The following is a 15802-nucleotide window of genomic DNA, read 5'->3' on the forward strand; positions in this document are numbered from 1 at the left end:
TTATTCTCCTGACCTTATTTCCAGATCAGATATAACTTAACGAGCTTCTCTACATTTCTGTTTCTCTTTTCTCTCCCCTCATCCGTCTCCTTATCCCAGTTTATTTAATCGGCTATTACACATTTTATGTGTACCTCAACTTCATATTACGTCTTTAATCCACAACCAGCTCTATGACTTCTTCCATTTTTCCTCCCCAAACACTTTCTTCCCTCCTCCTTCTGCCTTTTCTAAACTCCACTGCATGGTCCTTGACTGTTGTATTCCATATAGATTCATCTTCCTTGGTAGGCAAATATGAAAAGTGGAGGGAATGGTTTTCTGAGAGTGCTCTTCCTCTGTGCAAAAAAATGGTGTGTGTGGGTGTATGTGTATACCCACACACATACACACCCACACACATACATATAAAAGCTGATTCCAGCATATTTTGTTGAGCATATGAAAACTGCCTTTCCATCAAAACTTAAGTTTCTGCTCTGAAACTTGGACATAGGGTCTTATGCCACTGGTGTTTGATAGAGAAAACAATGAGTTCTCTGGTCTTGCTCTTTGGATATGAATGATCCAGTCAAATTTTTATGGACAGAGAATTTTACCAAGAAGAAAGCACATCTGATGGAAAATACAGTCTACAGAGTTAAAGCTTGATAAAATTTGGAGCATACTTAGTAATACTTTCATATGTTGGATGGCATAGTAATTGGCAAGATCTTTTGCCTTGTCTAATAACTGCTGTTGAAAGTTATGCAAGGACTCTGTCAGAATACTGGCATTACTTGCAATTGCCACTGGTAGTTGGTCTGCTGAGAAAAGGATGACAGCTCCTGTTTCCAAGTGAAGCACATGACTTGGTTCTTTTTTGGGTTGGTTGGCTGTTTTAATTCTGTTTCTTCCCACCCAATGAACATGGTAATGTTGAAGAACATCTCTTGCATGGATAATCTATTCACTCCAGCCTGGTTTTACATCAGTAATAATGCCAGCTATAATGTTTACTTAAGTGGCAGAAATATGCCTTAAAAAAAAGATCAGATTGAATATTTAAGATGCTGGTAGCGATATGAGGGAGCTTTAGTGGAGCGAGTAGTTAGAGCTTACGATACAAAGGTTGGATTTCTCTGTTCATCTGCTGTATTTCAGAATCTACTCCAGAATGGGTACATTGTTCAGACACCAACCACAGTGAATTGTCGTGTGTCTCAGCATTTATTGGCATGATGTCTGTGAAAGAATTACTAAATTTTTCAATCTCTGGTGAATTAGAATAATGATGGCCTTTTTTTGGTAACTGTTGAGAACATTCTGTTCTTGATGAATTTCGCTCAGCCACAGCTTGGATTTTAGAGTGACTGGAAATACATTTTTAAAAATTAAATACACTGATGTATATTAAAATGTCAGGCTGCATAAGCATAGCCTTATGCATTTTCAGTTGTTTTGGTAGGTTCAGCTAGCTGTTCAGTTTAGTCATGGTGGTACTCATGTATATAAACAGTATCTGCACTGTTTCATGTTCCCATGTTATATACTGTACTGTATTTATGTAATAAATTGTTCAATTTTTTTAGAATTTAGATTAGCATACCATTCAGGTATACCATAGCTGCTTGATTTACTTTTCTTTAAAACTTTATTACTGTGATTTTGTTAAACACCGTCTGCTAATGCTTCTTTGTTTTTTATGTTTTTATGCAAATGGTTTAAGAAAAGGTAGTATCTTGGCAAGCTACTGTGTATTTATAGATACAGAAGAACTAATATTTTCAATTTTTCTATCTCTGTGCCATTTATTGATACAGTGTTACTTCCCAATTAAAGATGTTGAATGAAGTGTATGTTTCTAATTTTAATATTTTAAAAGCTGCAGTATGCTCGCTCCAATCTAGTTTTTAACATCAGGTTAAATTTAAAGTATATTAGAGAGTGATCTGATAGACTTTTTAGGCAGTTCTTGAGTTTGCATAACTTGCATGTTGGGCTGAGCCTATGCTCAGTGGTGTTGAAGGTTAGATAGTTTTTGGCATTTGCACTAACAAAAATAGATCTTGGATGTCTTTCTTGTTGATGTCAAAGTCATTCTCTTTTCTCCTGAACTCTGACAACTCTGTGCTTTCAGTGCTAAAGACTTGATCAACGTTCTTCAGCACAGATAAAGTGGTTTTGGCAGTGGGATGCACTTTGAAGAGTTAGTCTCGTAACTGTTTCTGGGAATCTAGTTAGTAGAGGTAGATCTTTGTCATGAAGAATTAGTGAATAGAGCTGCTTCTTTAGGCTAATTTGTACCTCTGGTACTTGAGGGCAGAACTGAGACACACGTACCCTGGCCATGTTTAGGAACTAGGGTTTTAGGACTTGCTACTCCTTTCAGTACCTGCCCTGTGCCTGCTGGAGGCAGCTTGTAACTCATTAGCTGCACAGTTGTGTCTTTGTGTGGGTTCATTCTGCCTCTGTTTTTGGGGGGTTTGGTTTTGTTTCAGGGAAGGGGAGGGGGCATAGTTGTATGGCCTACAATTCTTTCCTATTGTTGTAGGAAGTGGATATTTCTGTTTTTTTCAAGTGACTCAAAACTTGTGCAGTCTCTTGGATGTTCCATGTCTGGGATTTTTTACACAGCTCTGGTGACAGATGCTCAGTGTGAGCTGTGGAGTAGGTACAGACCTACCTAGTAAAGATGGTTTATTTAGGAACTTTTCACCCATTAATGAGATGTCAACTGTAGTGTTGCCTACCTGAGCTTCTTGAATTTTTGTGTTTAGATCTGTTACTGCTGAATGAGACACACATGTTTAGCAGTGTACATCTCTTCAGAATGAAGTTGGCAGTTTCTGTACGTGTTAGAAGCAGCATGATGAAGTTTGGTCTAGATGCTTTTATGAAATTGATAAGTAAAATCGTAGTAATTTTACTACGTAAAAATAGTAATCATTACCCTCTTTGTTTCATAATTTACCTTAATAAGTAATTTGGAGCCTAAAGCATATAGTGTAAAACTACTGGTTTTGTTAGCTTGTGCGGTATATGTAGTAGGTAACTTTGATCTTTCTTGAGCAAAGTTATTCTTCGTCTCCTTCCCTTCTCACAGGTCATGACTAATTTGCATTTAGGTGACTGGTCATAGATCTATTGTGCATAATTGAATTAATGTCTAGTCACAAATGAGGCGATAAAACTATTTCTTCAATTTTACAGTGAATTGACTTCATTCAGTGTAATTTTCTATCTGTGGTCACGCAAAATGATGTTTGATACAAAACCTGAAATCATGTTATTGCATAGAGAAGTATCCCATAGTCCCCCATGAATTCCTGGTTTGATGAAAGTGGGGAGACAGTAGAAGTTACAAGTTTCATACTGGCAGGCTTACTTCCATCTAAGTAATATATTTATTTCTTTTTCAGTGATTCTCCTTTGCCTGTTTCATCGCGTGTCTGTTTTGTAAAGTTCCATGATCCTGACTCGGCAGTTGTGGCCCAGCATCTGACAAACACTGTATTCGTTGACAGAGCGTTGATAGTCGTACCATATGCAGAAGGTTTGTGAATTGTTTAATGGCCTATGAAGCCACTGTATGGTGGCATTTTATTCCAGTATAGTTCACAAAAATTAGGATTAGTAAAATGTGAAACATGTAAGATATTAACATTTTGAAACCCTTGGTATATTGCCATTGGCCCAAGGATTAAATAATTTTTTGTATATAGTGACACTGAATGAAAGTGGAAAGTTTACCTCTTACTGATTTTGTGTGTCTCTAAGTTTAGAATATTAACATTTTAGGCAGAATCATTTGCAAATTTTGTTCTTTATCAGTCTCAGTGAGACATTTGCCTAAATAGACTTCTGCAAACAGGTCATCATTTTAAGGAGATTTTTCCTTAATAATTATGTGTTTGCCACTTTCATATAGACATAAATCTCTTAATGAGAATAGTTTCTCCCTCCCTGAGAGTACATGGGAGAGTAGATTAATATTTCTTTGAGATATGCTGCCACTGCATTTAGTTGGGAACTTCCCTGAAAAGGCACTCGCTCTCTTTGCGAAGTCCAGTATACCAAGGGTTTGAATAATTATGGCTTAATTTGAAAGTGAGATCTTCCAAGAGGTGCCAAATGGGCACTGGTACTAGTTTTTTATTCCAAGTTTTCTTGTTCATCCTTGATATATTTTATAGAATTTCACTAAATAATAAACTCTTCTCTCTGTTATTTGTGTGTGTGATTTTTGTAGTGGAGAAGGCAAATGCAAAGCCCTTCCAGATGACTGAAAAACAGTGGGTCCTCTGCAGCTACAGGGGATTCTAGACATTAACTAAAGGCCAGCAAGCACTCAAGTCCCCAAGTGTTTTCCTGGTGTAACCACTTGTTAACTACATTTTCTCTTCTTCTTTTTATTTTTACATTTTAGGGTGTTACAGTAATTTGAAAGGCAATGAGCAGGGTTTTTGGAACTTACCTTAAAAACAAAGTGCTGAGAAGACACCTCTTCTTACAGAAGTCTTATTAAACTCTTCTAGACTTGCTTTAGAAGTAATTGATTTCCATTGTACTGTTTCTTGATTTACTTCTGAAATAATGGATTTTCCCAGATCGCTTGAATTAAATAAAATCTCTGCAGATTAAGTCATGCTACAGTAATGTATTTGGTACATGGCCTGGGTTCAGACCTATAATCAAGCCACTGTAATGCTGTAGGCTGTCTTTGGAGGCCTGGGGCACTGTCTTATCTTTGTATTCCTTAGAATTTAAAAGATATGAAAACTCAATTTCTGGAATGTAGGAATCTGCAGCATGAACTTTGAGACATGCTGCTTTTTGAGAGTACAGAACACATTCTGAAATTGCCATTGAGTTACTGCTTCTGCTTTCGCTAGTTCAGGTATAATAGCATAGTCGAAAGGCATCTTGTCCTCATCTTTGTATTAAAGCATGATATAGCAACAGTCCATCTGAGTTAGTACTGAAATATTCTCCAAGGCCCATGGTCAAGAATGTTAGTGTTTAACTTTTCCAATAAGGATAAAAATATTTTCTCTTTGTCAGTCTGACTTTGTCCATTGTGCTTGATGGTGGATAAATCTGGCACATAGAGAAATCTGCCCAGTAGTTTTGGTTCAGATTGTGTAAAGAAAATAAAATTCATAAAGTAGATTATTTTAATGGGCCTGTTTAAATCGAGGAGTTCCCCATGGGCTGTTTCTTGTGGTGTTCTAGCAGTTCAGAATGTTGATGTTTGTGGCATAATGATGTGGCATATCACAAGAGATATGTTCAGCCAATAAAGTTATGCTCCCTGGTTTTGTAACCGTATGCTTTTGTCCCTGTACTGGAGTATAGTTTTCCATGCAAATGCATACTGCCAGGGTCCCAATTCAACAAGCTGTTTAAGCACGATACAGCAAGATTCTTAAAATCATAGTGAAATTGCTTGTGTGCTTAAAGCCAGGCATATGCTTAACTACTGTGCTGTTCTGGGCCCTTTTATCTTTTATTTTTCTATTGTGATAATTCTGTATTAATATTGCCTGTCACTAAACTAAATGTTTATTATCTGTTTAGTGCAATAATTATCCCCTATATCACAAGCGCACTCCAGTTTTAGCATACACAGACATTTTGGTGTTGGCTGTTGCTTTGTGTTATAGAACTATACACAAAGTCTACGGTAAGGTTTAGTATTTGTAATTTTCACTGTGATATTCCTAGATTTGGAAGGAACTCTAAGATTAAAGATGGCTGGGGGGGGTATTTAGGTTCTTTGGTTAATGTTTGTTTCTTTTGTCTGTTTCTTTTTCTTTCATTTCTACACATTCATGCAGTATTTCATGGTTCTAACAAAGCAGCAGTAAAAAAAACTCTTGAAGCATGAAAATTAACTGGTGAGGGGCCTCATTGCTTTTTTTAAAATTGTAGTTTATTTATTTCTAAATACTTTTTAAAAAAAACAATTAGAGGATCAGATGCATGATTTTTTTTAATGGATGCAGATCTTCTATGAGGTGTCTCAAGATAAGTCTGAGGATTTGTATTTAGATGCCAGAAATGTTGTAGTTGCACTAATTTGAAATGTTTAGATATAATTTATAAATATCCTCTGAGACATAATTTTGCATGCAAAATTACCCCATAATCTCTCTGTAGGTATGTTAATATATTTATGCATTAATGCCCTTTATCTAAATGACCTTTTTCCCCCCTCTCCCTCCATAACTTTTGGTATCTAAATTGATGACAGCTCAATGACACAAGCAAGATAACAGTGCTGTGTATTATACATTTGTTTATATTATCGGCACTTCTCAGTATAGGTGGAAGGAACCATTACCTTTATTTAACAGTGGTTTTTCTTTTTTGTTGTTGTGTTTTACAGTTCTTTTCCCTGGTTCAGCCTGAACTATATACCAGGCCCTGCTGAAAATACCACCCAACAGTTTTCTTCTGCAGCTTATCCAGTTTCTCTTAAGTGCCCTGTACATATTGTATGTTTTATGATGAGATGCAGTTTCTTAATATGTATTGCAGAAACACTACTGGTATTTGCAAATATATAGTAAAATTGTTTTATTGAACTCTCATTTTGGGGGCTTGGGCACATTAACAAATTAATCCATCTGTATAGGGCTTTTGCTGTTGGATAGAATAAAAATACCTACATAATTACTTGTTTCGTAGTAGGACCCTTAAAATTGTATGTGCAGAGCAGGCAGTAAAATAAGACACTTGTCTTAGTTGGCTGCAAGATTTTGGGCCAGAAGTTTCTTCTGAAATGGCAGTATGTAGCAGCATTCTTGGTACAATAAGCATGGCACATATTGGAACAAATGCATTTTACTGCACAGGTAAGGAATGTGCCACAATATACTGTATGTATGCACCCATCCACCCACAGACACACATACACAGGGTGTATTTGAAGATCTGCAGAGACTTTCATTTTCATTTGACAAGTCAGCAAAAGCCCTACGCTTGATTCAACAAAAAATATTTCCATACCTTCTCTTAAGTTTACAAAATTTATATGGTAGGTGTAAAAGAAAACATAGTGAACTGTACCATATTATTAACCCCTAAATCAAACTTTTTTTGTCTTGTGTATCTTGATTTTTCTGTGTGCTTTATAGTGAAGCAGCCGACACGAGTCGTTGTTCATAAAACAGCTTTTGAAAGTTGAGAGCACACCCCTGGAGAACCGACTGTGCTTGCTTACGTTTGGTTCATGACTTAAAAATCGAGTACAGGTGATGAAATCTTGGCAGTGTTAACAAAAAAGTAGTGTGTATTGTGCTATTTTTTGCTCTAGAAACTTAACCATTTGTAGAGAAAAAGGAACAGTCAAATTTTCACACATTGAAGTTTCATTCTGACAAAAAAATTAATGATAAATATTAATAGACATCAAGCTTTGTATTTTAGCCAACATAAGTACTTTCAACAAACTCAGGTGGTGTATCAGGGAGACATTTTCTGGGTGTATTTGTGTATTTTCTGCCTTTGAAATGGAATGCATTCTAATGCAAGGCTATTTCTCTGCAGGAGTTATTCCTGATGAGACTAAGGCTTTGTCTCTCTTGGCACCAGCTAATGCTGTGGCAGGTCTGCTGCCCGGAGGTGGACTCCTGCCTACTCCCAACCCACTTTCTCAGGTAGGCATTCCAGTTAGACTGAAGTCAAGGGAAACGATTAGATGTGTTCTGTAAGATTTTAACTTACTTTCTGTTGTTTTTTTTTCTGGACAAATAGACTGATGTGCTAATGCTGATTCATAGAATGTTTTAGTTTAAATACCTTAATGGATTGTTAACAGCTATCTGATAGGAATTGTGGCAAACCAGTGATAAGTTGCTAGATGGGATGCTTTTATTTCCCTAATATGATGCTTCTGGTATCTCAGGGGCTCTGTGTTTATATCTGTCATCCCTTTTTTATCCATTGTACGCTTACAGACAGATTTGACAAGCAGTAGAGATCTTGTAGATTTTAAATTCTTGAAGTTCAAGGAGTTGACATGCTGTGGAGATACCTTCCGTTAATACTCCACCTGAGGGGAAAAAATTGTAGCCTGTATTTGCTCATTATGTAAGTACACAAGAATTTGTGTGGAAGATGAACAGTAAAAATAATACACTATGGAAAAAGTTTCAGTCAAAGCACGTATCTTATTAGAGAACAGAGAGTCAAAGTACAAGAGGCAAACAAGAATAAAGCTTCATTAATTCTGCAGTTGTCAAATCTACTACTTCAACTTGTGCTTAGCTCTGCTTTGTGTTAGCTTCTGTTATGATTTCTGATTGCATGAAAGGTACACTTGCCATTTAGTTGTTCAGAAGATCTCTTTAACTGTATGTAGAGGGAAAAGTCCAAAGCTTAACTTTGAAACTCGAGGAAAGGGATGGAAGAAACAAATACCATCTTAAAAGATTTCTTTCACCAAAAACTTGTGTGTATATAAATTCCTGAAAATAATTGTTGTACCACCTTAATTTTAGTTCTGTCACTCTGAATCCCAGCCTACTCCTAGTCCACTTAATGGTTGAATTTAACACATCCATTTTACAAAAAATTGTGGTGAATGGTCATTTTTTTTCAAACACATCTTGAAAGCTTGTTACGCAGCTCCTTTTGACTATTACTGGGATTTGGGCATCTAACTCAGTAAAAACAAATTAGAGCTGTAGTTTATGTTCACAAAATCAGTATGTGGAAATGTGGGTTTTTCTTTTGAGACTGCAGGGAGAAGCCTATGCTGTTTCAAGGGATCAGCCAACTGAAAAACTCATGGTTAAAAATTGGAAGCGTGTTTTTTTTTCTCCCTTGCTCTTGACTATGTGCTCTTTCTGCTGCTTTTATGCTGGCTCTGGAGCTCATCAGATCTTTTTGTGAGCTATTGTGTTAGCTTGGTGCAGACAGCACAAAAAGAAGCTCTCTGACTCAGTGGGTCGAATTGGTTGACAAATGAGTCTCAAGTGCCAGAGCAGTCAGAAAGGAGGCAGTGGGAAGGAAGGGAGAGCAAGACCTCATAGCAACAGACAGCGTTTGATTAACATAAGATGACGTGGTTTTTAGCGCAGCATGTGTTTTGTTTCAGTGTATGTTTTGATCATCTCACTTTAAATAGCAAAAAAATGAGTTTTTTTAATGCGGCTTCTAGATTAATTTAAGGAATTCAGTCCTATGTGTCTTGCTACTTATTCTTCCAGTAGCTTTTCAACCCGTTTGCCAGTTTTAACCAAATTTGAGAAATTTGCAGAGATGCAATAATGCTATATTGTCTTTTAACATAAAACATGTTAATTTCATCCTAAATTGATTTAATTGTATGGTGGTTGGCTCAGAAACTTATAATGAAAGTTCATTTTAACACTGAAAAAGAATTTAATTGTAAACTATTTTTTGAATGTAGTGGAATGCTTTACTTTTTTACTTTTAATTTTTTTCCTGCCTGTTGGGATGCAGAGGAAACAATTCTATTTTAGAATATTTATAGGAAAAAATCTTTTAAAAAACTAAGCACTGGAATACTTGAATAAGGAAAACTGAAATACTCTCACTGACCTTAGTATAATGTTTCCTGTAGCTAGAAGCCTAAGTAAAACCTAGTTCAAGTTTCCATGTGTCTAATGCTTGGGAATCTTGATCTAACAGCTTTCTGTCCATTCAATATGGCTTTGTCTAATTGCTGTCTTTGTTACAGATTGGTGCTGTTCCTTTAGCTGCTTTAGGAGCTCCTGCTCTTGATCCTGCCCTAGCTGCTCTTGGGCTTCCTGGAGCAAACTTAAACTCTCAGGTATGTCACGCTGTAGGAGTATCAAATTAAATACCGGAAGGACCTAAAAAATAATTTGGGACTAGTAATGAAATACTTCAAATATGTGTCATTATCAAGCTACGAACCTGTCTTGTGCTTACAGTTTAAAAAAAAATTGTTGGACTTTTGTAGGTGTAGAAAATACTGAGAAGACTCTGTTAGACTGCAGTCTTTTTAAAACTGAATAAAAAAAGACTTTAAGTACTAAGTAACAGTGAGTAGAATATTGATTTAGTATTTAACATATAAGAACCAAATACAGAGAACATGTTTTACAGGTACAAGGACTTGTAATAATTTAATGCATTGCTAAGAAATCCATCATTTAGCATTCTCTTTATGCATGTTGTGTAGTGACAATGCAATAACAAATGAAAAAATAAGGATTCTAAATGCATATTAGAAAAAATACAAATTTGGTATGATGAAGGATTGTTTCCTTTGTCCATTAAGCCCGCTGCTTGTAACAAACTGTTTGGGTTCAGCACATGACTGCCTCTGTGTGAAGAAAATCAGTGGGGACTAAACACTTCGTTGTTAATACACCACTGGTACGGGAAGTGACCAATTGTAGTAATATCTGGATTTTCCTAAGAGGTGTAAAATACATTTTTTGTGGCATTTTTAGAGTAAAGAAGCTTTTGCTTATTGTTCATAAATTGACATTGAGGACTTCCCATGGACAGGCAACTTAGTTCTCTAATGAGGTGTCTGTTCTCTTGAAGTAAGAGCAAAATAACCTCTAAATATTGGAAGTTTATTTTATTTTAAAGCACTTTGATTCTGTCCAGGGAAGAGCCTATATTTGCTGCTGTAGAAAAAAAAAGTGCCTAAGCACCACTGAAATGCAATATTCACACCCTCACCACCATCCACAAGTTTTAAAGCAGAACAATATGCCCTTTCATTTGTAACTTGCTTGAGGTGTGTTGTGTTTTGTTTTTTTCATCTGTAGAGACTTTTTGCTTTAGCCACTGCTGAGGGTACATTGAAGGAACATAATCTTCTTAAGCATACACATCTTCCAGCATGGTTTTAACTTCTGTGTTGTTTTTTTTTTTTTCTCCCAGTCTCTTGCAGCAGATCAGCTACTAAAACTTATGAGCACAGTGGATCCAAAGTAAGCATCAGTTTACAAATACTTGTATTGCAATACACTTGATCTTGGGAATATCTGTTGTTATTCAGTATCCAATCTTTGTCCTGCTGAATGGAGAAAAGTAGTGTCTTGGGGATCTTGTGCTGACTCTTTTCTGTGGTAGAGAGAAGAGGGGGAGGAAATGAAGATTATTCAGCCTTGCATCTGCGGAATAACACCAATTAATCTCCAGGATTTCATTTTGCTAGAGACAGAAATTCAGTTTTTCCTACATCATTTTTGTCAGTTCTGTGTCCGTAATGTAAAGGGGTAGCTAGCACCTTATATCCTGCAAGGTTGAAATGAAAGGGCTATGGTTGAGAATGAGCCGAGACCAGCAACTGTTGTAAAAGACAATAATAAAAGAGTCTATGTCTTTTGTTATCGTCTGATAGCTGTAATATATGGCATGTCTTACTACTTGGTAGAAAAAGGGAGCAAATAACAATAAGCATGAGTAGTTGCTAATTTTTATTTCAGTATTCAGAAAAAGGATAATTTTGTTCAAATGATATGATAGAGGACAGCAAGTAGGGAAGGATTGTAGCACTTACTGTATTAGTGTGCCGTTAAGCTATTGAGAACATTGCAATGGGATGATGAAAGCATACGGCATTGAAAAAAAGCTGTAAGAGAAATAAGTAGATGAAAAGTCTACTAAATGCAAAGAAATCACATCTGCCTCGGAAGGCGCTTGTACTGCGAACTGCAGGAAGCTTTGGAGAGAATTCTTTTAACTCTCAGCTTCAGGAAAGCACATCAATGTGTGCTTGCCCTCCTGCTGTATTAGCTAAATAGACTTCTTCTAACCCTGTTTGGCTGTTCCAGTGTTTTTAAATTGTCAGAGCCGTCTGATCTAGACGAGGGGATAAAGCTATATATGTGATAGAGCTTCATTTTTAATACTGTTCTGGCATATTATTCTCTACTTTAAATTGACATTTCTGTAAGCAGGGAATGGGTAACTGATTGAACAAAATAGTCACCCAAGATAATGGATTAGATAAACATGTCTTGTATATTGGGTATACCTGGTTGGCTTCAAAGCCACCTTGCAGAACACACCTTCTGAACTTCAAATTTCATCACCGTTTGTAGGCTTCTCAGTATGGCCTATAACAATGGAAGCTGACTTCCTACAGTGTAATACACTGTTTCCTGTGGAGTAGCTCTTTCAGGTGATGAGAACTAAAATTGTGTCATGCAAAAATTTGAAAAGTGTCATTACAATACAAAAGTGTCATGACAATACAAACTTTCCTGCTGTTTACAGTTTACCAGAATTCTGAGAGCCATATGTGCTAGTATCTTGAGTCACTGTTTTCAGCACAGATACCGCATCTTAAACTTACTAGTCTATTATCTGAATGATGACAAAACGCAGGCAGATTGCGATTCACTTAGATCTGTCACTTTGAACAGGCTGCAAACTGACAATGGAGGCATGTATTTCTTGGATTCATCAACACTGGATTTCTACAATTCTTTTTTTATTTACCAGGTTGAACCATGTAGCTGCAGGTCTTGTTTCACCAAGTCTGAAATCAGATACCTCCAGTAAAGAAATAGAAGAAGCTATGAAGAGAGTACGAGAAGCACAGTCATTAATTTCTGCTGCTATCGAGCCAGGTAATTTTAAATCGTAGAATAAAAACCTCATTCAATTCAAGATGAAGTTTTGACGTCATTTATGATAGAAGCTAATGACCTGCAAAATACTGGCTTAATGCTTTGATCTTCTGTAGTGACTTAATTTGTAGGTGACAGGTTTTTAATTGTCCTACGGTGTTTAATGCTGCATGTGTCCTGCAGAATGATGCAGGGAATTAATCATCTGTTGTTTTCCCCAAAATTCACTTGATTTGAAGATTGTGAAATGCTTGAGCTTCCCCTGATTGAAGTTCATACTGCCATCTCTGAGATTTCATTGGAAACAGCAAGTGGCTTAACCACGAGACATCCTAGTGATGTTTGTTCTTGGGGATGATTTCCTTTCCTTTAATTTCTAATCTGTGGAAGTTTGTAAACAATCCTTTATCTTGTAGCTTATTTCAGTAGATTTTATTTTAGAGCAAGATGCAGCAGTTCATCCACAAATGTCAGATCCACCAAATCTGAGCAGCAGTAACTTGGAACACTGAAAATACAGTTTTGTGGCCTCCTGATCATTTTCAGGACAGAATAGAGCTCCTGTTCTTTTATTATACCAGAAAAATGTGCTGATTGTTTTGTTCAAGGCTTTTTGTGGGAAATTCAAAACAATAATTTGAAAGATTCTTTAGCCCTTCACAAAATGGCAGATTCTGATATTTTTAACAAAACTTTCCATTGCCCTGCAGCTATCATCATTTAACGGAGTTAAACAGTAAACATTTAAATGAAACATTTTCTAAATTTTACTTCTTCAGTTTTGCATAAAACTTTGTTGAGTTCATGTCTCATACATGTCTTTGTCATGCGTTCATTCTTTGTGTCATCTTTTGAGGAAAAGGATAGATAAGCCTTAATTTCAAATGTCAAAATATTGCTTAGGTTTTCTTTATGAAGCTCAACTTCCTTTCCGTTATAAAATCTTTCTGAATACTGAAGTAACATTCAGGTTTTTTTGTTGCACTTTTCCTTTTTAACTCCAGACAAAAAAGATGAAAAACGAAGGCATTCAAGGTCAAGGTCACGCTCAAGGAGGAGGAGGACACCTTCTTCATCTAGACACAGGTAGTTAGCTTATTTGCTTTAACAAAAAAAACCAAACACACATAGCTGAAACAATTCCTTTGGAAATACTTCTTGGAAGTGACACCACTCATGGAGGCTGACATATGGAAGAATGCAAATGATCTGAAGAAAGCTGAGGCTGTGGTTTGGCTGGACTGTAGTGTGAGGTGGAGGCTTGCCTCTGTTTTTGTAGAAAGGGTGGGAGAGAGATGATAGGAAAAAATACGTCAAAAATACCTTAAACTACTGTGGAAAGAACTTCAGGACACGTAGTCCTAGAAATGCTTGGACTCTGATTTTATTTAACAATAAATTATTTCTTGTATCAGATAAGAAATACTTTAGCACAGAACCTTCATTTGGCACAGCCCTCGCTACTAGGAACACCTAAGCCGTTGTAGGCTGTCCATTTTACAATAGCTCCTTAAACCTCTCTTCAGTCTCTTTCCAGTGTGCTCATGTGGTAATTAGAATTTGTCTTAAAACCAAGTACTAGGAGGCTTGCTGTTTATGTACATAAATGTTTACCTCTTGGGCTCCAAGTATGTGCAGAAAATTTAGTGGAGGTATCTGGGACAAAAGTTTATCCAGTGTTTTCTAGGTTATTATTTACTTGGAGGTCAGGTCTGTTCAGGTATCCTAACTAGAGATCTTAATATTGTCCAACTCAAACTGAAGGATATACCCCTCATTTATGCTGTTGGCTTGTCACCTCCAATTAGATGGTGCTTGCCAGTGGTCTGTGCAAAGCTGTTTTAACTGTGGCCTTCCCATTTGTACTTCTTTGCTATTTGCATATTCAGTAATTGGCTTGTATTTGGTTTAGTGTTCTAAAAATGTCTTCACATTTCAACATGACTTACCAGTTTTCAATAGGACTGATATTTTCTTACAAGGAGAGTAATAAGAGCGCTGACTGAAGCGTCCTGTTCTGTGACATTTAGCGTTTGTGCACATTGTTTCCCCATTTCCTTGGTGGGCTCAGTCCGATTCCTTTGCTGTTTTCTATATTCTTTTTTCTGTATTGTTGTGCATTACAGTACCGTTAGCACTGAGCAGATAGATTCTGAATAGTATATGAAAATTTCATATATTTAACTCCCATGTGCAATGCATTACTCGTAGACGGTCAAGAAGCAGATCAAGGAGAAGGTCCCATTCAAAATCAAGAAGCAGGAGGCGATCTAAAAGTCCAAGACGAAGAAGATCTCATTCCAGAGAGAGAAGCAGAAGGTCTAGGAGCACATCCAAAACCAGGTAATTGCTTCAGTAAATCTATTCTATTTGCTAGAAATGAAATTATTAAATTTTGGTGCTTAATTAAAAAAAAAAACCCACACACACAAAACCACAAACAAACAAAAAACCTAGGGCAAAATGAACTAGTGGCTCTTTTTAAAGTCACAGTCTCTTGTAACATCTTACAGAGTTATATTATACTTGCCGTATTCTTGTGCACAGTTGGTTATATAAAAACAGGTAACATGTTTTTCCTAAGAGTCAACAGATGCAGCAGGCATTAGCTGAATCACTCAGTAGCTGCCTGTGGAAAGCAGGAAATGTGAGCATCTAGACTTGCAGATTTTGTGCTGTTCATACACAGAAGCTATAAAAGAGCTGTTCTTTTATTTTGTTGTAGATAATTGTAATCTGTGTTTCCGTTAATACAATGTGACTGGCTGCAGAAATACTGAACAGTTTATGCTATCCAATGTAGTTGTCATGTCTTCATTCATTTGCCTACATAGCAAAAGTAGTGAATGCTGCTTGAATAGTTTGAAAATGACTTAAACTTCAAATCTGTATTTTACTGAAAGGGATAAAAAAAAGGAAGAGAAGGAAAAGAAACGTTCTAAAACTCCCCCCAAAAGCTACAGCACAACTAGACGATCAAGAAGCACAAGCAGGTATAGTAACATGAAAGTTTGCCTTGGTCTCTATTTACAGCATGCTTTATGCACTGACATACAAGAATGTTCCTCTATTAAACAGGATGATGATTCTGTTGTGGATATATTTGGTATATGCACAAATGCATGTATACTGTACCTGTGTCTGTAAGATGCTTTATATTTTTCCCTGATATTGCAATTTTCTGGAAGTATTGTTTGGGCTTAGAATAGAATCATAGAATCATTAAGGTT

At 36.5% G+C, this 15802-nt stretch overlaps 1 protein-coding gene across 1 annotated transcript; it reads left to right on the forward strand.

Moving 5' to 3' along the window:
• Window positions 1-3401: 3401 nt before the first annotated feature.
• Window positions 3402-15565, forward strand: LOC104618272 (serine/arginine-rich splicing factor 11; the record flags this gene model as incomplete). The annotated part of the gene is made up of 8 exons (XM_010283819.1): window positions 3402-3535; window positions 7534-7643; window positions 9692-9784; window positions 10876-10925; window positions 12445-12572; window positions 13577-13658; window positions 14784-14915; window positions 15476-15565. Coding segments are annotated over 8 exons (819 nt in total), but the record flags the coding sequence as incomplete, so codon positions are not given.
• Between the last annotated feature and the right edge of the window lie 237 nt (window positions 15566-15802).

This window comes from Phaethon lepturus, unplaced genomic scaffold (genome assembly GCF_000687285.1).
Source record: "Phaethon lepturus isolate BGI_N335 unplaced genomic scaffold, ASM68728v1 scaffold36823, whole genome shotgun sequence".
Lineage (NCBI taxonomy): Eukaryota > Metazoa > Chordata > Aves > Phaethontiformes > Phaethontidae > Phaethon > Phaethon lepturus.